General features: G+C 42.1%; 1 protein-coding gene across 7 annotated transcripts in view; it reads right to left on the bottom strand.

Annotated features, from left to right (window-relative positions):
- GRIA4 (glutamate ionotropic receptor AMPA type subunit 4) overlaps nt 1-25,109 on the bottom strand; it is a 529,928-nt gene extending 504,819 nt beyond the window's left edge. For all 7 annotated transcript variants that reach the window (XR_012226501.1, XM_073558369.1, XM_073558370.1 and 4 more), the window contains exons 1-2: nt 24,978-25,109; nt 23,878-24,036 (exon numbers count right to left, since the gene is read on the bottom strand). Coding sequence is in view for 6 of the 7 variants with exons in the window: in XM_073558369.1 (XP_073414470.1) it covers nt 23,878-24,036; nt 24,978-25,065 (247 nt within the window). In the remaining variant the exon portion in view is untranslated. The remainder of the gene's footprint in view (nt 1-23,877; nt 24,037-24,977) is intronic.
- Nucleotides 25,110-26,097: the final 988 nt, after the last annotated feature.

Raw genomic sequence — 26,097 nt, 5'->3', positions numbered from 1 at the left:
CACTTGCGTTCTTTTGCGCTGCGCACCGTGCGCAGTGCAAATGCACATAAAAACGCATCATGCGTTTTTGTGCGTTTTTTTAAAAAAACGCTTGCGTTTCTTTGCACTGACGTGCGCATGTAAATGCGCACGTCAGCGCACCCATAGACTATAATGGGTGGTTGGGTGAAAAAAAGACGCATTGCATGCACATGCTTTTTTTGGGGCAAGTCGGACGCTCAAAAAATGCAATTTTCAGCAGCATTTTACAGTACCAGCAAAGCCAATGAGATTTCAGTAATCTCATGCACGCCTTGTTTTTTTTTTGTCATCAGTATTTTGTGCTTTGCATGTTTTTTTTTGGACATAGAGCGTGCCATTTCGTTCAACATTTTTTCAAAGTTTTTTCACACACTGAATTGAATGGGTGGTGAAAAAACGCTGAAAAAAAAGCACTAAAAACGCAGGGATCACGTTTTGCTGCATTTTTTGTGCCAAAACCCGATTATACAGAACAGGACTTTTTTTTCCAACACTAAACATCATCAGCATGCAGAAAAGACAAATCTAGCATGCAAAAACCAATTCAAAAATGCACAAAAAACGCAAGGAAAAACAAGGAGAACATGCCTTTTTTTATTCCTGCAGCTTGTTTCCTGACATGAGATCGGGTTTCGCTGCAGTAAAAAAAAATGCCCAGTGTGAACTTACCCTTAGTATTTGGTACAGAAATTTATGCACCATTTCTGCAACTGTTTGCAGGAAAAATGCTGCGTAAAACAGGTGCGTTTTGTGCCTCGTTTTTTACACGTGCAGATTTTTCCCCCACTCATTAGTAAGTGGAATTTGCAGCTGAAAGAATTGACATGCTGTGGATCTAAATCTGCAAGGCACAAATCAGCAGGGTGCGCACGAGGCTTCAGGATTCTCATTCATTTTACTGGCACTAGAAAACTTTTCAGGTTTTCTGTGCAGAAAAAAAAAGTGACAAAAAAGTGAAAATTTGCGCTGTGTGCACAGGCCCTTAGCGGAGCTACTATTTGAAGTGTTCTGCATGGCAGAGGATACAAAGAGGTTTGTTAAATATTGACACGGCCTCGGGCTGAATTTGGGCCGCATCGTAACAGGTTGTCCCCCCCCCCGTAATGACAGTGCACACGTTACGCGGCTCTGCCGGGGTTATATTTAGCTACTTCCAGAACAGAGACCACAGTTTCGTCCTTCATGTTACCCGACTAATGGCCGGAGAATTACATAACACTGATTACTGCAGACAGGCGGAGGAAACAACCAGCTGCCAGGGCAAGGACCTGGACCACGAGGAGAGCTGCCAATGAAGGTGATGTATGCCCCAGCAAACGGCCCTCCATACTTAGTATCTGTCATCGCAGCTGTCCAGAACATTTCAGCACCACGGACAGTGAACCGCCAGCAGACCCTTCCTGCTGAGACATCATGGTATCACTTACTACTTACATCACTTCCATACAATCCCTGTGCATTAGGTATTACACAACTTGAAGAGGTAATTTGCATGTTTAATTTCTCAGAGGCCTATTAGTCTCCTTACACTGGCATGTCACTCTCCTCAAAGAGAAACGTTACCCTTTAAATCCCTGCTAGAGTCTTCTCATACAGCCAAATCAGATCTCTTTGCACTGAGGAGAAGAAACACCCTGAAACACGAGTCAGCCAAATTCTGGTTTGGCTTTTATCCTAAGTCATGTGGCAAGCCTCGTTAAAGGGAAACTGTCCCCTCATTTTTGCCCTATGAGATGTGGCCACCGCCATCAGGGGCTTATCTAAAGCATTCTGTAATGCTGTAGATAAGCCCCCGATGTAACCTGAAAGATAAGAAAAATGAGTTAGATTATACTCGCCCAGGGGTCCGGTCCGATGGGTGTCACAGTCCGGTCCGGCGCCTCCCATCTTCTAGCGATGACGTCCTCCTTCCTACTTCTGCTGTGGCTCCTGCACAGGCGTACTTTATCTTCCCTGTTGTGGGCAGAGTAAAGTACTGCAGTGCGCAGGCGCCGGAACTCTCTGACCTTTCTCGACGCTCTGCACTCAACAGGGTAGATATAGTACGCCTGTGCAGGAGCAGCGGCAGAAGTAAGGAGGAGGACGTCATGGCGAGAAGATGGGAAGCGCCGAACCGGACCGCGACACCCATCGGACCGGACCTCCGGGTGAGTATAATCTAACTCGTTTATAGATAAGATAAGCCCCTGATGGCGGTGGCAGCATCTCATATCGGAAAAATGAGGTGACAGATTCCCTTTAAAGGGTCGATATTGACTTTTAGGATTGCTACTTCCAATAGTTGGCACTAGAGATAAAGTCCTTTTCCTCTCTGAAGAGGCTGTTTGCATATTTAATTTCCCAGAGAAGCATTGGAAGGCCTATAAGTCTCCTTACACTGGCATGTCAGGCATGTTTCTATCCACAAGGAGAAATTTTACCCCTTAGACAAAATAGAAAGACATGGCCGGTACTCCTCAACCACCTGCCCTCAATGTAAAGCCACAATTCACCCTTAGGGTATGTTCACAAGTCACGATTTTGCTGCATTTCTTACAAGCATTTTTACAGCAAAAAAAAAAAGCATTTTACCGTCCCGGCAAAGTGATTCAGATTTCTGAAGTCTCATGCTCATGTTGCTTACATGTTATCCCGCAGATTTGATTCAGTTTCATATCTTCAGCTTTTCAATTGTTCCACTGTTTTTTCACAATTTTTTATGCAGCTTTTTACCTGCCAACGGGTTTTTGATGCAAAAATGTGCAGCAAATACTTAATATGTGCACATACCCTTAACGATAAGCCCAAGTTTTATAGAAACGCCCAGTTCCCCCATAATAGTACAATTTACAGTACACATTTGGCAGGGACACCTTCCCGATGCCCCATAAGTGCCGATCATTTAAGTTTACTTTCGTTTTAGACATTATCTTCCCAAAACTACGAGAACTGCTCTTTACAAAAAGTTAACAGATGGCGAGAACACTTCAGCACCATGGACAGAGTGTGGTAAATTGTAAAGTCCTTAAATTGTTTTCTTTTAATTAAAATACATGTAATTGGGGCTTAGAATATTTTTTTTCTACATTGGTTTTGTTAACGATTTTGCACAGTTTGCATTCCCTAGCCTCTATGGTGCACTGTTCTATTTCTTGCTGAAGAAGGAGGTATCTGAGAATCCTTCAGTCAGCCGACAATGACAGCCTAGGGGGTCATTTAGAAATCTGATTTTCTCATGTACGAGAAAAACGGAAAGATAATTTTGATCAGAGTGTTGTCTGTGTGTCATCAGTTTTTCTCACACGTGGAGGAAAAATATAACTCTTTCCACCTTCTCCTATGTGACAGTCCGGGACAATATTCGGTGTCATGACTCTGTTGCTGAGTGACCCGGGACCAGGGGCTCTTTTCCTGTCCCTACTGCTAGGAGCACCCTAGCTCGCTGTGTTCCTCAGATTACTTCTAAAGGTGAAGATGCCGAGGTCTCGCACCTTGCCTTAGCTCCTGAATCCACCCTCAGTCTGTACCCTTACCCGACCAAGGGAAGAGGGGAGTAGCAGTGCACAGTAGTACACCAACCAGACGAACAAGGTAACACGAACAGGAAAAATGGAAAATACCAATATACACTCACATATAACAAAGGAATGCACCGGGGAGTGAAGGATGGGGTTAAATCAAAGTAGGAGAAAGGACTTATCATACTCACTAAACCAAGCAAGAGTCACCTATAAATCCACAAAACGCCTTCTCTTATAACCACCAACTACTATCCTCCCAGCCATGCGGCAAAGGCTAGCTGTGAAGTTGTGTGTCAGTCAGGACCCAGATTATATAGAGATTAGTAGTGACTAACCATGCTCAGCTGAGAGCTTAGACTCCCAGAGCTCCTAACATGGCCGATTAACCTCTGCACTGCCAAAATAAATTTACACCGTTTAAAAAGAAGGTGAAGTGCTTCTACTTAGTGCAGGAGTACGAGCGATCAGACTCTAAGGTCTTCTGGCTCCTCTCTGTCACAGTAACCCAGCGACAATCGGACTGTGCTCGGATGACATCGACTTGACATGGACCATAGAATTGCATTGCCAATTTTGATCCGGCACTCAGATTTTCCCACGGATAGCGCTTGTAAGGGAACATCAGAAGTGAGAATGAGGTCAAACGGGGAGTTTATAACTCTCTTTTATTGTCAGCTCCTCTTGGCTGATTTGTGACCACAGACCACATCCATGATGAATGTGCAGGAAAACGAAGAGCTTGTAAAAGCCTAAACGGTGCAAAATTTTTATATAAAACACAAATGCAAAAAATGATTTTACGCCCCGCAAATATTCATATAAGAAAAAAAATATATAAATAAATAAATTGACCCTAAAGGTGGGAAACCATTTAAAGGGAAATAGTCACATGATTAATGCTGCCCGAACCCTGTGCAGCATGAATTAGAATCCTGCTCCGGCACTACAAAACATAGTGGGATGCATGGCTGAGGATGAGGAGACTGATCCATGGGGAATGTCCCTGACAGCTTCTCATAGGGAGAGACTCGACAGTTTAGCTGAGTGGGCTGGGAAAACCAAGCGGAGACCTTGTCCTTGGCCATCATCTTAAAGGGGATCTGTCACCCCAGTTTAGCCTTATCAGCTGCAAGCACCGCCATCAGGGGCTTATCTGCAGCTTTCTGTAATGCTGTAGATAAGCCCCCGATGTAACCTGAAAGATAAGAAAAAATAGTTAGATCAGTGGATCCCAAACTCCAGTCCTCGCAGACCCACACAGGTCATGTTTTCAGGATTTCCATACTGTTACACAGGTGAGAGAATTCCTGATGCCTTGATGATACCTCCATCACCTGTGAAATACTAAGGAAATCCTGAAAACATGACTTGTTGGGGTCCACGAGGACTGGAGTTTGGGAACCACTGAGTTAGATTATACTCACCCTGGCGTTCGGTCCTGTCCGATGGGTGTCTCCGTCCTGTCCGGCACCTGCCATCTTCATACGATGTTGTCCTCCTCCTTGCTTCTCCCTCGGCTCCTGCGCATGCGTACTTTATCTGCCCTGTTGAGGACAGAGCAGAGTACTGCAGTGCGCAGGCGCAGGACCTCTCTGACCTTTCCCAGCGCCTGTGCACTGCAGTACTTTACTCTGCCCTCAACAGGGCAGATAAAGTATGCATGCGCAGGAGCCGCATCAGAAATAAGGAAGAGGACGGCATCGTATGAAGATGGGAGGCGCCGGACCGGACCGCGACACCCACTGCACCCGACCCCCGGTGAGTATAATCTAATGTGTTTTTCTTATCTTTCAGGTTACATCGGGGGCTTATCTACAGAATTACAGAATGCTGTAGATAAGCCCCTGATGGTGGTGGCCCCAGCTTATGGGGCAAAAATGGGGTGACAGATTCCTTTTAACTCAGTTTTTTTTATAAAACACACATATTTTCCAGTTTCTAATTCCCAATTCAGCCAGCGTGATTTATGTGTCAGATCTAGTGATGAGTAAGTATACTCGTTGCTCTGGTTTCCCCAAGCATGCTCTGGTGTCCTCCGAGTTATTTTGGCGTGCTCAGAGATTTAGTTTTTGTCGACACAGCTGCACGATTTGTGGCTGCTAGACAGCCTGAATTCATGTGGGGATTCCCTAACAAACAGGCAAATAATAATAAACTGGTCAGCTATTCATAGTTATAACATGACTGTTCGTTTCATTCATATGCCAAAAGGTTTGTGGGGATCTGACAAAGGAGACCTTATTGACTCAAGGAACAAGTGAGAGGATTCCATGCCTACTATAGACTATAATGTACATGATCACAAATGGAGAGCCAGTCTCTTTTGGGAATGGAGACTAAACAAATAAGAGGCCCAGTAATCCGATCCCGATCAATCGGGATCAATTGCTTTTACAGTGGATATACTGTAAACTATAAGGATCATTGGATAGAAAAACCCTATAATCCATAGAACAAGTCAGCAGGACTATAAATGGGACATGTTGGTCGGGAGGCCACATTACCTTTCTTGGCTTTGTGCCCTAGGCCGGTCAAGTAACACCCCTGAGGATTATATTCAGTATATATAATAAATACTATAAAACATCTTGCAGTAAAAGGTCCATTTTCCCGCACAATGACCATAGGAAAGAGTCTGCACTGTTCACAAGACACTGTCCAGTACTTAATTTGCTATTGATTTTAGTACTAAACACATCCAATCAATGACTTTCATAAAGAATCCCTACCCAGGGGACGTATAATATTAGCACAGATGAATATGCTCGTCTCTGATAGCTTTTCAGAGCGAAATCCATCGTAAATTATTCATGTGCAATAATGTCTGTCAATGTCTAAAGAAAAACTATGTGTTTAGGTGAGTGTATGAATCAGCAGCGGGCAGACGCCACATTCCCCGGGATGGAGGTGAGTACACGAATATCAATATTTAATCCATAATTGTAAATGGTCTGTGATGTACAGAATTAGGATACATAGGAACCATTGTTCTACTTGGCCGAGCCTCATTGAAAGCAGCAGGTCATCTCTGACGACATCAAACCTAACCTACAATGACTGATAACAGAAAGCAATAGGTGGCATTCAACTACACAGCAGATAGAAATAATAAGTGTGCCCACCAGTATCAGCACCGCCGTCATTCATTGAGACTAATCGTTGGCTTTTCAACCCCTTAAGAACCGAGCCACTTTGTAGGATAATGACTGCGCCTCATTTTTTAAATTTGACCAGTGTTACTTCATGCAGTAATAACTGTGGAACGCTTCAAAGGATCCCACCGATTCTGAAATTTTTCGTGACATATTGTACTTCATGAAGGTGGTAAAATTTGTTCAACGTGACTTGCATTTATTTATGAAAATATCAGAAATTTGGCAAAAAATTTTGAAAATGTTACAAATTTCAAACTTTTAATTCTTACGCTCTTAAGCCAGAGTCATGTCACACAAAATAGTTAATAAACAACCTTTCCCACATGTCTACTTTACATCAGCACAATTTTTGAAAAATACTTATCATGAAGTTATTTGGGTTAAAAGTTGATCAAACAAAATTCACAAAACCGTTTATTTAGGGACCACATCACATTTGAAGTTACTTTGAGGGGTCTATATAACAGAAAATATCCAAATGTCACACCATTCTAAAAACTGCACACCAGAACGTCCATAAAACCGCATTCAAGAAGCTTATTAACCCTTCAGGTGCTTCACAAGAATTAATGTAATGTGGAAGGAAAAAAATGAACATTTTACTTTTTTCACAAAAATTTAACTTTAGCCCCAATTTCTTATATTTTCATAAGTGTAACAGGAGAAAATGAATTACACAATTTGTTGTGCAATTGCTCCTGAGTATGCCAATACCCTATATGTGAGGGAAAATTACTGTTTGGGCATACAGCAGGGCTCGGAAGGGAAGGAGCGCTATTTGACTTTTTGAACGGCTGGAATCGAGAGTGGATACCATGTCACGTTTGGAGAGCCCCTGATGTGCCTAAACAGTGGTACAGCCCCACAAGAGACCCCATTTTGGAACCTAGATGCCTCAAGGAATGTATCTAGATGTGTGGTGAGCACCTTGAATCCCCAGGTGCTTCACAGAAGTTTATAACTTCGAGCCGTAAAAATAAAAAAAAATCAAATTTTTTTCCCCAAAGGTAACAGGAGAAAGTACAGTGTATAATTTTTGAGCAATTTCTAATGCGTGCGCCAATACTCTACTGTATATCTGGCCGCAAACTACTTTTGAGGCCCAGTGCAAAGCTCCGAAAGGAAGAAGTGCCATATTGGATTTCAGATTTTGCAGGAATGGTTTGAGGGTGCCACATCACATAGGCAGTGCCCCTGAGGTGCCAGAGCAGCAGAAGCCTCTCATGCTTGACCTAATTTCCCTTACTACACCTCTCAATGAATTCTTTTAGGGGTGCAGTGGTCATATTGACACTATATGTGCCTTACAGAAATTTATACCATTGGGCAGCAAAGAAAGAATAATTACATTTTTACTGCTAAAAAGTTGCTTTAGCCCCCAATTTTTATTTGGGCTAAAAGGAAAAAATGGACTTCACAGCTTGTTGTGCAATTTCTCCTGATTGCGCCAATACCCTAAATGTAATCAAGAGATACTTTTGAGGCACAGTTCAAAATTCAGAAGGGAAGGAGCTCCATATTATAGTGTGGATTTTACTGTTATGGATTGCGAGTGCTATATCACACTGGCAGAGACCCTGAAGTGCCAGAACAGCAGAACCCCCCCATAAGTGACCCCATTTTACAAACTACACCTCTCACGGAATTCATCTAGGGATGCAATGATCATATTGACACCACAGGTGTGTCGCAGAAATTTATACCATTGGGCAGTTAAGAAAAAATAATAAAGGTACATATTTACCACAAAAAATTTTTAGCCCCAGATTTTACATTTTCACAATGGGAAATGGGTAAAAATTGCACAAAAATTTGTAACACAATTTCTGCTGAACCTGGCAATGACCCATATGTGGCTGTACACTTAGCCACACAGCGGGACTCAGGAGGGATGGAGCATTATTTGCCTCCTAGAGCCCATATTTTTCTAGAATAGTTTGATGCCTCAATATACAGAACCCCTAAGCACTAGAAAAGAAGAATCCCCCTTAAGTGACCCCAATTTGGAAATTATACCCCTCTCAAACATGTGGACACTAAATGTGATTTAGATACACTGTGGGGCTCAGAAGGGAGGGGGCATTTGGATTTGGGAGCATAGGATTCGCTAGATTCCTTTTGAGGGGTTGGTGATGCATAGCGCTTTTCCAGAGCCTTTGTACTACCAGTAACGTGAAAGCCCTCTATATTTCCATTAACAGATGACAGAGATCTGAGTGGAGACTTGCTTTTTTTGTTTAATTGAGTTGAAGCTTTTATTGGGAACATTTTACATAACGTTTGGGATCACATTTATCTGGCGCTCTACGCTGACCACTGACTTTGGGGTTTCCATCTAAATCTCTGAATAACGTGATTCAGATGAAATCCCCGAGGGATCCATTCACTATAATGAGGCAGCAGAGTTACTCTGGACTCCGTCTGGCCTCTGTTCAGAATTATTTATTTTCATAAGTGCATAAAACTGTGGCCAACTGCACTTTCATGCACACCTAAAATGGTGGACACTGATGGATCCCGGGTACTATAGCGTCCACAGTGCTTCCATCTGCCTCATTATAGGGAACTTTCAGCTGGGGGTTCCGTCTGAATCATGCATTTCAGAGATTTTCACGGAAACCCCGATGCAAGTGCTGAACGCAGAGCACAGGATAAATGTGCCTGAGCCTTACTGGGATTTTTTGGGAGGCAGAATGAACAAATCAACAGTAGGTGAATAATTAGCTTTATTTATTTTTTACACTCCGTTCCTCATGCGATATAAGTGATAAGGCGACTTTATTCTTCGGGTTGGAGCGATTACAGCGATACTAGATTTATATCGGGCTGCTGTCATACACTAAAATACGCTTTTTTTTGTAAAAACATGTTTTTGCATCAACATATTTTGATGGCTATAATTTTTCCATGCTTCTGCAAACACAGTCATGGCTTCTTTTTTTGTGGGACAAGTTGATGTTTTTATTAGTACCATTTTCGGGCACATTCTATTACGATTTTTGGGAGACAGATTGAACAAAAACCATCAATTCAGGAATTGTTTAGGGTTTTTTTTATGCTGATTCGCGTGTGGTAAAATTGATAAGGCATGTTTATTCTTCAGGTCAGTACGATTACAGTGATAGCACATTTATATAATTTTTTTAAGATTTGGCGCTTTTAGAAAATAAAAACTTTTATAGAAAAAAATATTTTTGCACCACTTTATTCTAAGAGCTATAATTTTTTATTTTTTCTGTTGAAAAAGTTGTACAGCAGCTTGATTTTTGCAGGACTAGATACCATTTTCAGCCATACCATTTTTATGTACATTCGTCTTTTAGATCGTGTTTTATTCCACTATTTTCCAGCAGTATGATGCATATCATGGTTTGCCATGTTTTCTTTTTACAGCATTCACTGATGGGCTTAAAGGGAACCTGTCACCCTTTTTTTGCCCTATTAGCTGCCGGCATAGACATCGGGGGCTTATCTACAGCATTCTGTAATGCTGTAGATAAGCCCCCGATGTAACCTGAAAGAGAAGAAAAACAAGTTATATTATACTCACCGAGGTGGGCGGTCCGGTCCGATGGGTGTCACTGTCCGGTCCGACGCCTCCCTTCTTCATGTGATGACGTCCTCTTCTCCCGTCCTGAAATGGCTCCGGCGCAGGCGCATTGCTCTGCCCTGTTGAGGGCAGAGCAGAGTCCTGCAGTGCGCAGGCGTCGGGAGAGGTCTGGCGCCTGTGCACTGCAGAATTCTGTTCTGCCCTCAACAGGGCCGGTGCAGTGCGCCTGCGCCAGAGCCATTTCAGGACGGGAGAAGAGGACGTCATCGCATGAAGAAAGGAGGCGCCGGACCGGACGGTGACACCCATCAGACCGGACCTCCCACCTTGGTGAGTATAATATAACGTGTTTTTCTTCTCTTTCAGGTTACATCGGGGGCTTATCTACAGCATTACAGAATGCTGTAGATAAGCCCCCGATGTCTATGCCGGCAGCTAATAGGGCAAAAAAAGGGTGACAGATTCCCTTTAACTAGTGTGACGCTTTTATAGACCGGGTTGTTCTGGATGCAGCGATACCAAATATGTCTACATTTTTTATTTTTTTTACATAAAAATATGTATTTATTAGTGCAATTTTTTTATTATTATTTTGCAATTTATTTATTTTTTATATTACAAATTTTGTAACTATTTTTTTTACTCCTTTACTTCACTTTTTTTTACTTCACTTTTATTTTTACTTTGATCACAGGTATAATGCATTGCAATGCATTATACCTATACAGAAGCTTGTTAGACCATGCTTTGAGTATGGTCTAAGCAGCTTTCTGTAGCTTGGTGACCCGGGGGGGTCTTCATGATGCCGATCTGAAAGTAGAGGGAGCTCCCTCTCTCTGCCTGCCTCCTAAATGTTGCAATCGCTCTCAATAGCATCATTTAGGGGGTTAAACAGCCAGGTGCAGTGCTGGCACCGTCCCTGGCTGTTACTGCAGGAGCTCGGCCACTAGCGGCACTGAGCTCCTGCTGTTATCGGCCGGGAGGTGCTAATATTTCAGCACCTCCTGCACGATCATGCTGTGATCAGTTAGTGATCGACAGATCACTGCGCCCTGAGTGCTGAGACCGAAGGCATGGGTCCCTACACCTCCTCGCGTGCCACTCAGCTGTCAGTGACAGCTGTCGGAACTCATCTATCACTGTGTGTTTACATGCAGTGACAGTTTAAATGCATGATGGGCATAACACATCATGGGGCGGGAACTGATGTGCTATGTCCGTCATTGGTCGTTAAGGGGTTAAATAGCAAGCGGCTTATTTCTGTGGCTGTCTTTCTTCTTTTTTTGACACAGCTAAAAATTCTTACTAAAATTTTGCATGGCATTTGAATGAGGGTGCAGAAAATTTATGTGGGTTGTCTTTGGATTAAATGAATATTTTGGCACTGAATCCACGTCAAACCCAACTCGTGAGAACAGTAACTTAAAGGTAGAACCTTTGTTATCCCATATGAGAGCAGCATGATAAAGGGGTGGAGACACTGATTCCAGCAATCTGTCACTTACTCGACTGTTTATAGTTTTGATAAAATCCCTCTTTTCTCTGCTGCAGATCTCGCGGTTCTCTGAATGCTGAGCTGTGTATAACCCCGCCCACAGCACTGATTGGCAGATTTCTGTGTACACTGTCAGGAAGCTGCCAATCAGTGGTCGGGGCGGGGCGGACTACAAGGCAGCAGGATTACTAGTCCACTAGTGAGTTTATTAAAACTACAGCAAGCAGCTCAGTAAGTGACACAACGCTGCAATCATGGTTTCGGTCTCTACCTTATGCTGCTCCCTGATTAGGAGGCAAAAACCCGGTGACAGATTGCCTTTAATGTGGCTGCTACCACAAAGGTGAGCTGGTTGCTGGGACCCTTGATAATCAGCTAGCACTTGCGGCAGCTATGGAAACCTAAAAAGGACACAAAGTATTACACTGTGCTAATAGAAATAAGAAATTGCTCAATGCCCACAAGAGCCAAAATATATATATTTTACTATTTTTGCCAACTCTTTGCCTTGGTAAAAAGGAGCTGGTAACCCCTTTTAAGGCATCCATACACCCTAACTGTATGTATGTATGTATGTATATATATATATATATCTACATTCAAAACTTTTTGGGACATGTAGCCCTACGAGGTGAAACTGACACGCCTCCCCCTGACATGCAGCAAACTTTCAGAGTGAAACTCTTGAATCGTGAAGAAAAGTTTCATTATTCAGAAAAAAAAATAACTGGTGACCTCATCATTGTTCCATCCATCTCACCAACAGTGACAGATAAAGCAGCGGCAGAGTGTGAGGACCTCATCACATAACACTTCCTATCTCAGCTCCGTGGCCTACATCTGACCCTGTGCAGAATTTTCGGACCCAGAGGCACTCTGTATGCCTCCATATTGAGAATGTATGGCACCCTATCCTGCCTACATGAAATGCCTAATACATCACGTTAATGGGACATTCCAGAAGATATCCACACACTTATGGCCACTCAGGCTCGGACTGGCCCACAGGAGAACAGGAGAATCCTCTGGTGGGCCACCACCCTCCTATATGAGCAGTACTTGGCACAATACACTTGATTCAATATGTACAGACAAAGGCAACATCTTATTTATTGCTATAGAAAATTGTGAATGAGAATAAAATCATATCTACATGTAGGTGAAAACTGGGATCCTGGAGTTGAGGTTACTGGTGGGCCCTTGGCACCACAGTCTGAAATTGATGGCCTAATTACACGCACATTAGGGTTCATATCATAGCCACAAATGTCTGCAGGTCTACGCAACCAAACCTAGATCTCTGTAGCACCTGGCGTATGTTGAGACCTTGATGTTTCACTTTTAGGACATCTCCAATGAAACTATGCTGATAATAGTCTATTCTTCTAAATTTGGCACCATCTCTCAGCTGCCTGTTACCCAAGATATTTGTCTTTGCCACCACCATGACGCATCATTCAGAACTACAGTATGTGACAGCGGCAGCCCTGATGTGTCATCAATAATGTGGTCACAGTTGTGGTCAATGACGTCCGACGTGGTCATATAGCGCTCAACGAGTGCAAACTTTCTTTATTACAACGGCTGCTCCAAGATCCTATCCCAATATGCAGTAGGTGTAATAATAATAATAATAATATTAGCAATTATTGCCACGTTAAAGACGGACATCAAACAGGTGTCATCCGTGATCTTCATGGACTCAAACACTTGTATGGGTGATTTGGATCTGTGATCCAGATCAAAAATGTCTTAACTAGAGATGGGCAAACCCGAACAGTAAAGTTCGGCGTCCGTACCGAACAACTACTGTTCGAGCACGGACACCGAACACGGACTTCACCAGGAAGTCCACGTTACTGTTCAGGTTTGGCTGCCCAAACACCGGGTGTTTTTTGCGCTGTCATGTGCGCTTTTGATTGGCGGTGAAATCATCCCCACCGGTCAGAGAGTCGTGGTTCCCACGCTGTCAAAAGGTAGTGTGAGAGCTCAGCTAAAGTTATAAACTTTACCTCTGGACACTGGTGTCAGCTGATGGGACTACTAATCCCATCATCCGACACCTGCTGCAGCTAATAACAGTGAGGGCAGGAGCGGCGGATGGGAGTATTCATCAGCCGCTCCTGTGCTGTAAATAAATGAAAAAAAAAAATGTGGGTATCCCTGTATTTTTGACAACCAGCCAGACAAAACTCACAGCTGGGCGCTGCAACCCCCAGCTGTCAGCTTCAGCAAGGATAGTTATCAAGAATAGAGGGGTCCCCACGCTGTTTTTGTAATTATTTAAATAAATTATTAAAAACGGGGTGGGGTCCCACCATTTTTGACAACCAGCCCTGCTAAAGCTCACAGTTGGGGGCTGGTATTCTCAGGCTGGTAATGAGCCATGGATATTGGCCCCCCTAACCTAAAAATTGCAAAAGCATTGTTTGCCGCGCTGTCATGCACAAGACAGCGTAGCAAACACTGGATGATAGGGCCTCCCATTCAAGTGACTGGGGTCTGGGTTCGGGTACTGTTCTGGTACCCGAACCCAAACTTTTTGTAAATGTTTGGCCGAACTCACCAGACCCGAACATCCAGGTGTCCGCCCATCTCTAGTCTTAATGAAATTTTTTTCAGACACACAGCCTGCAAAAAATACTGATGTGAACAGCACCATAGACTATACGCCTCATCCATGAAAAGCAGAGAGTGAACAGATATGAAGAAAAAAGGGAGATTGATGGAGGCTTTAAAGGGGTATTCCCATCTCCAAGATACTGTCTCAAGATGTAGTAAGTGTAATTTTAATAATATTAGCAAATAACTCCAATTAGGAATTTAGTACAGTTTTTCTGATTCGCTGTGTATCTTTCCTCATGTTCAGGCATTGCAGATACACAGCGAATCAGAAAAACTGTACAAAATACCTAATTGGAGGTATTTGATAATATTATTAAAATTACACTTACTACATATTGGGATAGTATCTCGGAGATGGGAATACCCCTTTAAGTGCTTTTTTGTGCACACATCCTTATGTTCCAAAATCTCTTAGGTTGCAAAGTTCCTGACTTCAAAATTGTGATGGATATAATCAATCAGAAAAACTACACTACATTTCTAATTGGAGGTATAATAATTTTAGCAAATACCTCCAATTAGCAATGTAGTATATTTCTCCTCTTAAGCTATGTCTCTTACCCTGTGTGCACGGCATTGCAGTAGTTAGGAATCCATGGTTACAACTAACAGCTAACTATCACTATAAGGGATAAGCAACATAGCACATCAGAAGAACTATACTACATTTCTAATTGGAGGTATTTGATAATATTATTGTAATAATAATCTTTATTTATATAGCGCCAATATATTACGCAGTGCTTTATAGTTTAACAGTTTCAAAACACAAGTCATAAGTAACAACGTTAACAATACAATAATTAAAGCAAAATAATACGACCCTGCTCGTGAGAGCTTACAATCTACAATGAGGTGGGGGAGATACAGAGTACAGATGTGTTTTTACAAAGGTGTATTTACAAAGGTGGTCCAGCCATCTTGAGGGAGTGAGGGATGGATGGAGATAGTGAATGGGCTACACACGCACACTTACACATAGAATGATTTTAATTAGTGAACGTGATAAGCCGCTCTGAACAAATGTGTTTTGAGGGAGCGCCTAAAACTGTGCAATTTGTGGATAGTCCTAATTTCTTGGGGTAGAGCATTCCAGAGGATTGGCGCAGCGCGGGAGAAGTCTTGGAGTCGAGAGTGGGAGGTACAGATTAGTGAAGAAGTTAGTCGAAAGTCGTTTGCAGAGTGCAGCGGTCGGTTAGGCCGATAGACAGAAATGAGGGAGGAGATGTAGGGGGGTGCTGCACTGTGGAGAGCTTTGGGGGTGATTATTATTATTATTACACCTACTCCATATTGGGATAGGATCTTGGAGATGGGAATACCCCTTTATGGTATGTCCAGACTGAGTTATTTAACTTGGACTTTGGAGCTGATTCTGCTCTAAAATCCACAAAAATGGTTAAAATATCCCTTTAATAAGCTGCTATTTGAATGGAAAAAGTTTCCACATAAAATGTACAACACACCCAATGCACAAGGTGCTGTTTATTTTTACCTGGAACAAGAAGCAACATGTATTTCTTTAAGGTTCCTGCTTGAAAAAAAATGTTCCAAATTTGACTCATGAAACAATAAAAGTGGAAAAAAATGCAAACTTAGAGTAGTTTCTGGCTGAAAAATCCATGTCAGAAAAGTGGATGTGACCATCAAACACTCCTCTGTGATGAATGGCTCTGTCGTGCTCTGTTAGGTGTACGCGGAAGGTCCCCAATATCTCACCTAGAAGCCAGGGCATGCGTAGATGATTTCCATTACAGCAGGATGTTTACATGGAACTTATTTTTTTTATATATATGGATTTATCCAGGCTGGAAAATCCACATAAAAAACTTCTTTTTACTTTTTTATATTTTTTATGTATTTTTTTGTCTGTCTACGGGCCCATCCTTCTGCTTCACTTGATTCAGAAGCCAATTTTGGAGGGTTTTTTTTAAGGCTGCGTTCCAGTGATGAGATCTTGACAAGTTGTATATTTTCTCCACCATGTCTGCACCTATTAAAGAAGTTGTCTACTACTTGGACAACTTCTCTTCCCCCTCGCTTGACCCCCCATAAAATAATAAAGCTTACACTCCCCTCCCATGCCTGCGCCATTCCCATGGTGTCAGCACTCGCTTTCCCCAAGGCTCTCATGTGCTTGTGATGACACGTGAGCCCGATGTCCAATCAGCGCTGGCGTCACTGTCCCACCTCCTCTTGAATTGATCAGGAACAAGGAAGTCAGAGATCAGCTTCAGCCCGGACTTCCTCTTCATGTTCAATTTGTCCGAAGGCGGGGGGACAATGACGCCAGCGTTGATTGGGCGCCGGGCTCACTTGTCATACAACCGCATGAGAGCGAGTGCTGACACCGCGGGAACGGCGCCGGCACGAGAGGGGAGCATAATCCTTAGTATGTTATTTTAAGGGGGCCAAAGATTTTGATCCACAAGGGTTTGTCCTAGTAGTGGACAACCCCTTTAAGTAAATGATATTACTTGCTTTTTTTTCATTCTGTTTTTTGAATATGTCTTTTTACATGCTTTTTTTTCACATGTATTTGCTAATATTATTATTATTACACCTACGACATATTGGGATAGGGTCTTGGAGATGGGAATACCCCTCTAATGATACAATCCTTTCACCAAATGCTCAATTACTAGGATATCTACATTCTTTATATCTATGAAATAATTGAAATATTGTGAGCGCTAATTACGAGAAGAGTCACGTCCCCACATACATTTCCATATACCAGACCTGTAACACTGCTCCACTCGGCAGGGATGTGGACGAGCATAAATAACATCCCACAACATTTATAGGGTGGCGTGGAAAGCCCAATGCTATGCATAATAAAGCCGACACAAAAGGCGAGCGCGGGCGAGCGCAGGTTGTTACCGCACATATGATTTGCTCTCATGCCACTTCATTACCTTCCAGACATATTAAAAGACCCTGCATGTTGTTCCGAGGCTGAGATAATCCCCCTCCACAGATCTCAGGCCGGCGAGGGTCTCCGTCACTACGACCACTAAAAATGCAGATAACATGGCCTCTCCGTAAGTTCTTCGCCCAAGCGCACTGCTGCGGATTGGACCAGAGATGTAGGAAAAATTACACTTCTCCAAATGAAATATCTTAAGGCCAGAGAGGATTTGTCTGTAAGTCTCTCGGGGATTGACAGGCTCCGTATCAGCAGATTTCAATAAGGAGGAGGTAGCCGAGATGAGGTTGTCAGGCATGCAGATGTGACAGTATGGTTTCATTTAGCATAGTGGGTATTGGTGGGTTTAAATAGAACACAGAACACATTGGCGGATTTATATAGGACATAGTGGGCATTAGCAGGTTTACAGTATATAGAACATACAGTGGGTACGGAAAGTATTCAGACCCCTTTAAATTTTTCTCTCTTTGTTTCATTGCAGCCATTTGGTAAATTCAAAAAAGTTCATTTTTTTCACACTCTGCGTCCCATCTTGACTGAAAAAAAACAGAAATGTAGAAATTTTTGCAAATTTATTAAAAAAGAAAAAACTGAAATATCACATGGTCAGAGGTATTCAGATCCTTTTCTCAGTATTGAGTAGAAGCACCTTTTGAGCTAGTACAGCCACGAGTCTTCTTGGGAATGATGCAACAAGTTTTCACACCAGGATTTGGGGATCCTCTGCCATTCTTCCTTGCAGATCCTCTCTAGTTCCATCAGGTTGGATGGTGAACGTTGGTGGACAGCCATTTTCAGGTCTCTCCAGAGATGCTCAATTGGGTTTAGGTCCGGGCTGTGGCTGGGCCAGTCGAGAATGGTCACAGAATTGTTCTGAAGCCGCTCCTTTGCTATTTTAGCTGTGTGCTTAGGGTCATTGTCTTGTTGCAAGGTGAACCTTCGGCCAAGTCTGAGGTCCAGAGCACTCTGGAAGAGGTTTTCATCCAGGATATCTCTGCACTTGGCCGCATTCATGTTTCCTTCAATTGCAACCAGTCATACTGTCCCTGTAGCTGAAGAACACCTCCATAGCATGATGCTGCCACCACCATGTTTCTCTGCTGGGATTGTATTGGGCAGGTGATGAGCAGTGCCTGGTTTTCTCCACACATACTGCTTGGAATTATCACCAAAAAGGTCTATCTTCGACTCATAAGACCAGAGAATCTTATTTCTCATAGTCTGGGAGTCCTTGTGCTTTTTTTTAGCAAACTCTATGCAGGCTTTCATATGTCTGGCACTGAGGAGAGGCTTCCATCAGGCCACTCTGCCATAAAAGCCCGACTGGTGGAGGGTTGCAGTGATAGGTGACTTTGTGCAACTTTCTCCCATCTCCCTACTGCATCTGTGGAGCTCAGCCACAGTGATCTTGGTGTTCTTCTTTTCCTCTCTCACCAAGGCTCTTTTCCCATAACTGCTCAGTTTGGCTGGACGGCCAGGTCTAGGAAGACTTCTGGTGGTCCCAAACTTCTTCCATTTAAGGATTATGGAGGCCACTGTGCTCGTAGGAACCTTGAGTACTGCAGAAATTCTTTTGTAACCTTGACCAGATGTGTGTCTTATCACAATTCTGTCTCTGAGCTCTTTGGCCAGCTCCTTTGACCTCATGATTCTTATTTGGTCTGACACGCACTGTGAGCTGTGGGGTCTTAAGGCCCCGTTACACGCAACGATAATGTGAACGATATCGTTGCAATGTCACCAGTTTGGTGATGTTGTAGTGATGTCGAAACGACATTGTTGCGTGTGACAAGTAGCAGCAATCAACGATCAGTTGGCTGATCGTTAATTGTTGCCTAATGGTCTGGGCCATAAATCTATCGTTGGTCTCCAGGTGGGCAGCACACATCGCTGTGTGTGACAGTGAGAGACCAACGATCAGCGAGCTCCCAGCGCCATACTATACAGCAGACGCTGGGAGCTGGTATCCAGGGTAAACAGCGGGTAACTAAGCGCCGCGCGGCACTTAGTTACCCGCTGTTTACCCTGGATACGAGCGTGCTCGCTGGTCCTGATCGCTGGTGAGTCTGCCTATGTGACAGCTCACCAGCGATCAGCTATGTCCCAGCGATCCCATCCACGTCGTATCGTTGGTGGAATCGCTGGGACAGTAAAGCATGTAACGGGGCCTTTATATAGACAGGTGTGCGCCTTTACAAATCAAGTCCTATCAGTTTAATTAAACACAGCTGGACTCCAATGAAGGGGTAGAACCATCTCAAGGAGGATCACAAGGCAATGGACAGTATGTGACTTAGATATGAGTGTCTGAGCAAAGAGTCTGAATAGTTATGACTATGTGATATTTCAGTTTTTCTTTAATAAATTTGCAAAAATTTCTACATTTCTGTTTTTTTTTCAGTCAGTATAGGGTGCAGAGTGTACACTAATGAGAAAAAAATGAACTTTTTTGAATTTACCAAATGGATTCAATGAAACAAAGAGTGAAAAATTTAACGGGGTCTGAATACTTTCCATACCCACTGTATGTACACATTAGTAGGTTTATATAAGACATAGTGGGCATTAGCGGGTTTGTATAGAACATAGTGGACATTAGCGGGTTTATATAGGATATAGTGGGTACTAGCAGGCTTAGATAGAACATAGTGGGCATTAGCGAGTTTAAATAGGACATAGTGGACATTAGCATTTATATATAGGGCACAGTGGACATTAGCGGGTTTATATAGCACATAGTGCACATTAGTGGGTTTATATAGGGTGTAGTGGACATTAGTGGGTTTATATAGCACATAGTGGACATTAGTGGGTTTATATAGCACATAGTGGACATTAGTGGGTTTATATAGGGCACAGTGGGCATTAGTGGGTTTATATAGCACATAGTGGACATTAGCGGGTTTATATAGGACGTAGTGGACATTAGTGGGTTTATATAGGGCACAGTGGGCATTAGTGGGTTTATATAGGACATAGTGGGCATCGGTGGGCTTACAAGTATAATTGTTATGATGGTGTCCGATGACATACCCGGCTCTCCTCCATCTGTACATGTAGAAGGAATCCCTCAGCCGCACAGATAGCTCTGACTTTGTGACGTGCTGCGGTGACACTGGCTCGGTGCGCGGCGTCGGTCCCACTCGGGATGGTTTGTGAAGCGGAGGACGGCAGATTGTAACTCGCTCTGGCACTTCTTTATGGCTGCACGGAGACACGTTCCCGGGATATATGCATTATGTGATGATAGCAGACATTTATAACCCAGAATATAGGAGTCGGGCAGCCTTAAGTGACATCAGCAGATCAAGCCTCAGCGCCAACCTACTTATAAAGATAACCTTCCGCATCACTGCTCCTCTCATTTCCAGGCCACTGCGTAACCACTGGATCAAGAGCTTTCCAAAAGGCAATACATGCATATTCCAGAGCGGAGCCCGATGCAGCATCTACTGCTCCGACCCCCAATAAGCAGCATTATTAACCACCATTATATGCACTGAGCATATGGAAAGGACACTATATGGCGGTACAATCCTCTACATACTACAGCACCGTGCCCTCCGCTGACAGCGAGCACTACATCTGCATTATGTTAATCCCCTCAGCGTTGTCTGCGCCCTGCACATACTTAAGACCCTTCCAGATGATTTTGCAGCTATGTAATAACATAGAGTACACAGACTATAGAAAGAAAACAGCCCAGAGCACAAACAAGCACAATAAATCACATTATTTAGCTAAAATAGCCGTGGCACAGGACGTAGCGCAAGACTGTACAATAACAATAATAATAATATAAAAAAAATCACTTATATAGGAAGTTTATTACCACGAAAGATCATTTTAATATTAGTTATACATTATATGCAAAATAATAAAAAGTGAAAAAAATAAAGAACTAATGGAAAATAAACTAAAAGTGAAAATATGTACTATAATAATTGAAAAAAAAATTATACATAGGAAGTTTATAACCATAAAAGATCATTTTAATATTAGCCATATGTAAAATTGTGAAAATAATAATAATGGGGGACAAAAAAATAAATATTTTTTTATTATAATAATAATGAAAAAAAGTGAAAAAAAAAATAGGAAGTTTACAACCATCAAAGATCATTTTAATATTAGCCATTATATGCAAAATATATATTTTTAATTTTTGAAAAAATATATATAGAAAGCTTAAAGAAATAATGGAAATAAAAATATTTATTTATAATAATAAAAAATATATTTTGAAAAAAAAAAAATATATATCTATATATATATATGAAGTATAGAATCATCAAGGATGATTTTAATATCAGCCATTATATGCAAAATAATTGAAAAAAAATCATAAAAAGCTTTAAAAGTACCGTATAATGGAAACACACACACACACATATATATATATATATATACTAGCTGAAGAGCCCGGCGCTGCCCGGGCATAGTAACTAACTGCGGTTAGTTATATCAAATTATAATTATCCTCCATCCCATAGTCCCCTGCCCATATACCCATTATACATATCCTCCATCCCATAGTCCCGTGCCCATATACCCATCATACATCCTCCATCCCATAGGCCCGTGCCCATATACCCATCATACATATCCTCCATCCCATAGTCCCGTGCCCATATACCCATCATACATATCCTCCATCTCATAGTCCCATGCCCATATACCCATCACACATCCTCCATCCCATAGGCCCGTGCCCATATACCCATCATACATATCCTGCATCCCATAGTCCCGTGCCCATATAACCATCATACATAACCGCCATCCCATAGGCCCGTGCCCATATACCCATCATACATATCCTCCATCCCATAGTCGAGTGCCCATATACCCATCATACATATCCTCCATCCCATAGGCCCATGCCCATATACCCATCACACATATCCTCCATCCCATAGTCCCATGCCCATATACCCATCATACATATCCTCCATCCCATAGTCCCGTGCCCATATACCCATCATACATATTCGTCATCCCATAATCGAGTGCCCATATACCCATCATACATATCCTCCATCCCATAGTCCCATGCTCATATACCCATCATACATATCCTCCATCCCATAGTCCCGTGCCCATATACCCATCATACATATCCTCCATCCCATAGTCCCATGCCCATATACCCATCATACATATTCGTCATCCCATAATCGAGTGCCCATATACCCATCATACATATCCTCCATCCCATAGTCCCGTGCCCATATACCCATCATACAGTACATATCCTCCATCCCATAGTCCGGTGCCCATATACCCATCACACACATCCTCCATCCCATAGTTAACCATTATGACATCATAATGAGCGGTGGGGTTTGCAACCTATGATGACATCAGCGTCGCCATGGCAACCATTATGACATCATAATGAGGGGCAGGGCTTGATACACACACACACACACACACTTTTTCCCCATTATGTAGATAGGGGCAAAATTGTTTGGTTAATTGGAACACGCGGGGTTAAAATTTTGCCTCACAACATAGTCTAGGACACTCTCGGGGTCCAGACGTGTGACTGTGCCAATTTTATGGCTGTAGCTGCGATGATGCGAATGCCAATCCCAGACACACACATACATACATACACTTGAGCTTTTTTATATTATATACATAAATATATATATATATATATATATATATATATAAAATAATAGTTGGAAAAAAAATATATATAGGAACTTTATAACCATCAAAGATCATTTTAAATATTAGTGATTATGTGCAAAATAATAAAAAACAAATAAAAAAAATCATAAAAAGCTTTAAAAAATAATGGAAAAAATAAATAACTAAACTAAAATATTCATACATAGTAATAATTTTTTTTAAATATATAGGAAGTTTATCTTTTTTTGTATTAGTCCTTGTATACAAAATTCTAAAAAAAAAAAATATTTGAAAAAACGTACGTAATAAAAAAAAAATATAAAAAAAGGGATGTTCTACAGGCAGTTAAATCATTTAATACTAAAATGCGAATAAAATACCGTAATCAAAATATGAATAATCAATAATACAACATTAAATATTATAATTAATTAAAAAATTAAACATATATGTATTTAAATGAAAAAGGTAAATACGTAAAAGAAATAAATATATAATAAATAAAATGATGAATATGAAAATTTATCTAAATATTGATATATATATTGAAAAATAAATATATAAAAATAATATAATGCATAGATTTAAATCTTATGTTTTTCTTTGATGATGTTTAACCATTGCGCTTCCTTCTTAGCTCATGTTCCATAGCCAAAAACTAAAGTCACAAGGTTCACTTCCCTGTTCCAGGGACTGCATATCAATGGTATAATGCTACTTCTCCAAATACGCCCCCCCATGAGCTGCCTCAGTCTGCATTACATTACCAAGAAAATGTCAGATGTGATTAGTCAGCAGAGTAATGGGAAGAGGATTTGGTGAGGTCAGGCGCTAACAAGTATTTATCCCCGTAGCTTTTATTCCGAGAGTATATAAAAGACGAACGCTCCGTTGTCTTCCATCGCGATCACTATCCCAGGCTCTGCACCCATTTATCCAGAACTTTAGCGCATACTTACAGGCATTGGTGACAGCGAAACTGTTGGCCGTCTCTATGTTGTCTACGTGAGGGATCAAATTAAAAAGTGCTTCCGACTCGTTGGGGCTGGTGTTATGGAGAAAAATCGCTAATCGAAAAGCAGTGTATTCCTGATCTGTATTTCGGATGAAAAGACCACCTAGAAAAAAAAAAAAAAAAAAAATGGAGGGAAAAAAAATAATACAAATATTATTGCTATTTATTATTATTATGCTTTTATACATTGTAAAAAAAAATATATTAAAATTGCATGACGGTATATAGCAAGGCAGGTGCAATAGACGACTGCCTGTGTTCTGCTCCATTATTTGCTGCCACCGATATGTGACAAGTGGCTGGAGTTGCAGTTGTCGTCACATTGCACATTACAAGAAATCGCAGCTTTGATGACAATGACACGGTATTTAACAAATATCATTCATTCCATTCATTGCATGTTATAATTCGCAGAATATAGGATAAGCTGTGGTCACTATACATAGGTGGTGCATATACAGTATCCATTGCATCCACTATGCCCACCCTATACCACCAAATATACATAGTCTAGACAGTCTGGCCATTATTAGGGGAGTTAAATAGAGTACTGTGTCCAGTTCAAGGAGAAGGAGCTTCTTATTATACCAAGAGCACAAAAGTGACTATGCTTGCAGAATTTCATTAACACCCCCCCATTACCACTACCACCTCCCTCTATTGGAAGTACATGATGCAATGCAAAAAAAAAAAACCTATTACATACCCCCCTCCTTTAATGGAAGCAGGGGTTAATATAAAGTCAGGTTGCGAGATATAGGGATGCAGTGCATGCTGCACAACTTTCCAACTAGCACCACTACTGCAGCATCCACAAAGCCCAGGGCTTACAATGCAGAGGTGGGCATGGAGGCCTGCCTGCCAGGTAATGAGGGGAGGGGGGCAATATCCTTTTTTTTTTTTTAAAAGGATAAATAATAAAATAACATATAGCAAAAAAAAAAAAAAACCTCTTAGCGGTCAATGAACTGGCACAATAGGGAAAGAGGTAGTGCAGCAGCTGGGGCATAAGTTGCTAAGTTTAGTCCTGTGGCAGGGTCTTACCTATCTGCACGCTGCTAGGAAAGGCGCCCATGGCAATGCCCCAAAATCCAGAGAATAACAAAACAATCTGCTGGCAAATAATCCGCATCTTCTCTCCTTTTCTCTCCCTCTCTCTTTCTTGCTAGATGCCAATGAGAAGCATCAAGGCTGCAACCACTGAGCAGAGGAAAGCGGTGCTGCAGCGTCCGGTCTAGCAATCCATGGTGACGGTGGGCATGATGTTTCCCGCAGTCTCCATAGCCCCCGGAGAGCAGATGTCCGGCTGGGGATGTTTGCACATGCAAGATGGTGGAGTTGGTGGTGGAGGCTGCACTGAGGGATGAGACATGCGCTATTATAGCTCACTCTGCCCCCATCACACACAATAGCAATCCTCTCTCCTGTGTCACTGCCTCACATGTAGCATGAATGGGCTGCTGCTGATGGGGGGGGGAGGATGAGGATGGCACAGGGGGCTCACAAGGCAGACTAGTCTGCTCCTTCCTCACTGCCTGCACAGCCAGAGGAGAGCTCCTCCACTGCAGCAAAGCCTCTCCCTGCTCCAGCACCACCAAGGGGGGAGGCAGCCTGGCAGGGGGTGGGGGGTGAGCCAAGGTCAGCAGCTCTGTCTGCCCACCACCACACTGGGCACCAGGATGGGAAGGGGTGCACTCATTTATTACAGCTGGGTCTTCTTTGTTTGTCTTTATTTTTTGTTACTATCCTGCAGTTTTTCTTTGTTTTTGTTACTTGTTTTATTTATTATGATACGTTAGATACATATTTTTATTTTGCTTTGGATAGTTTGATGGCAGCCTGTACATTAATGCTACATTCACACTTGGAGTTTTTGCTGCTGCTGCTCTTTTTCTTCTGCAGATTATGGATTATATGACTGTGTTCATACTTTGCATTTTTTTTGCGCCACAGATTATATGGCTGTGTTCACACGTTGCGTTTTTTGCAGCATATTTTTTTTTATCTGCAGGCAAAAACCTGCTCTCTTGGCAGTAAAGAAAATGTTTACAAAAAGCAGGTTTTGCAGCATTTTTACTGCTTTCTTTTGTTTTTTTTTTTGCAGATTATGTGGCTATGTTCACAGTTTTTGCTGTGTGTGGTTTTTTTTTTCTGCTGGCAAAAC

The sequence above is a fragment of the Dendrobates tinctorius genome, unplaced genomic scaffold (genome assembly GCF_039654945.1).
Source record: "Dendrobates tinctorius isolate UK_male_01 unplaced genomic scaffold, ASM3965494v1 ptg000256l, whole genome shotgun sequence".
Taxonomy (NCBI): Eukaryota; Metazoa; Chordata; class Amphibia; order Anura; family Dendrobatidae; genus Dendrobates; species Dendrobates tinctorius.
This window is presented reverse-complemented; position numbering and strand designations above follow the sequence as displayed.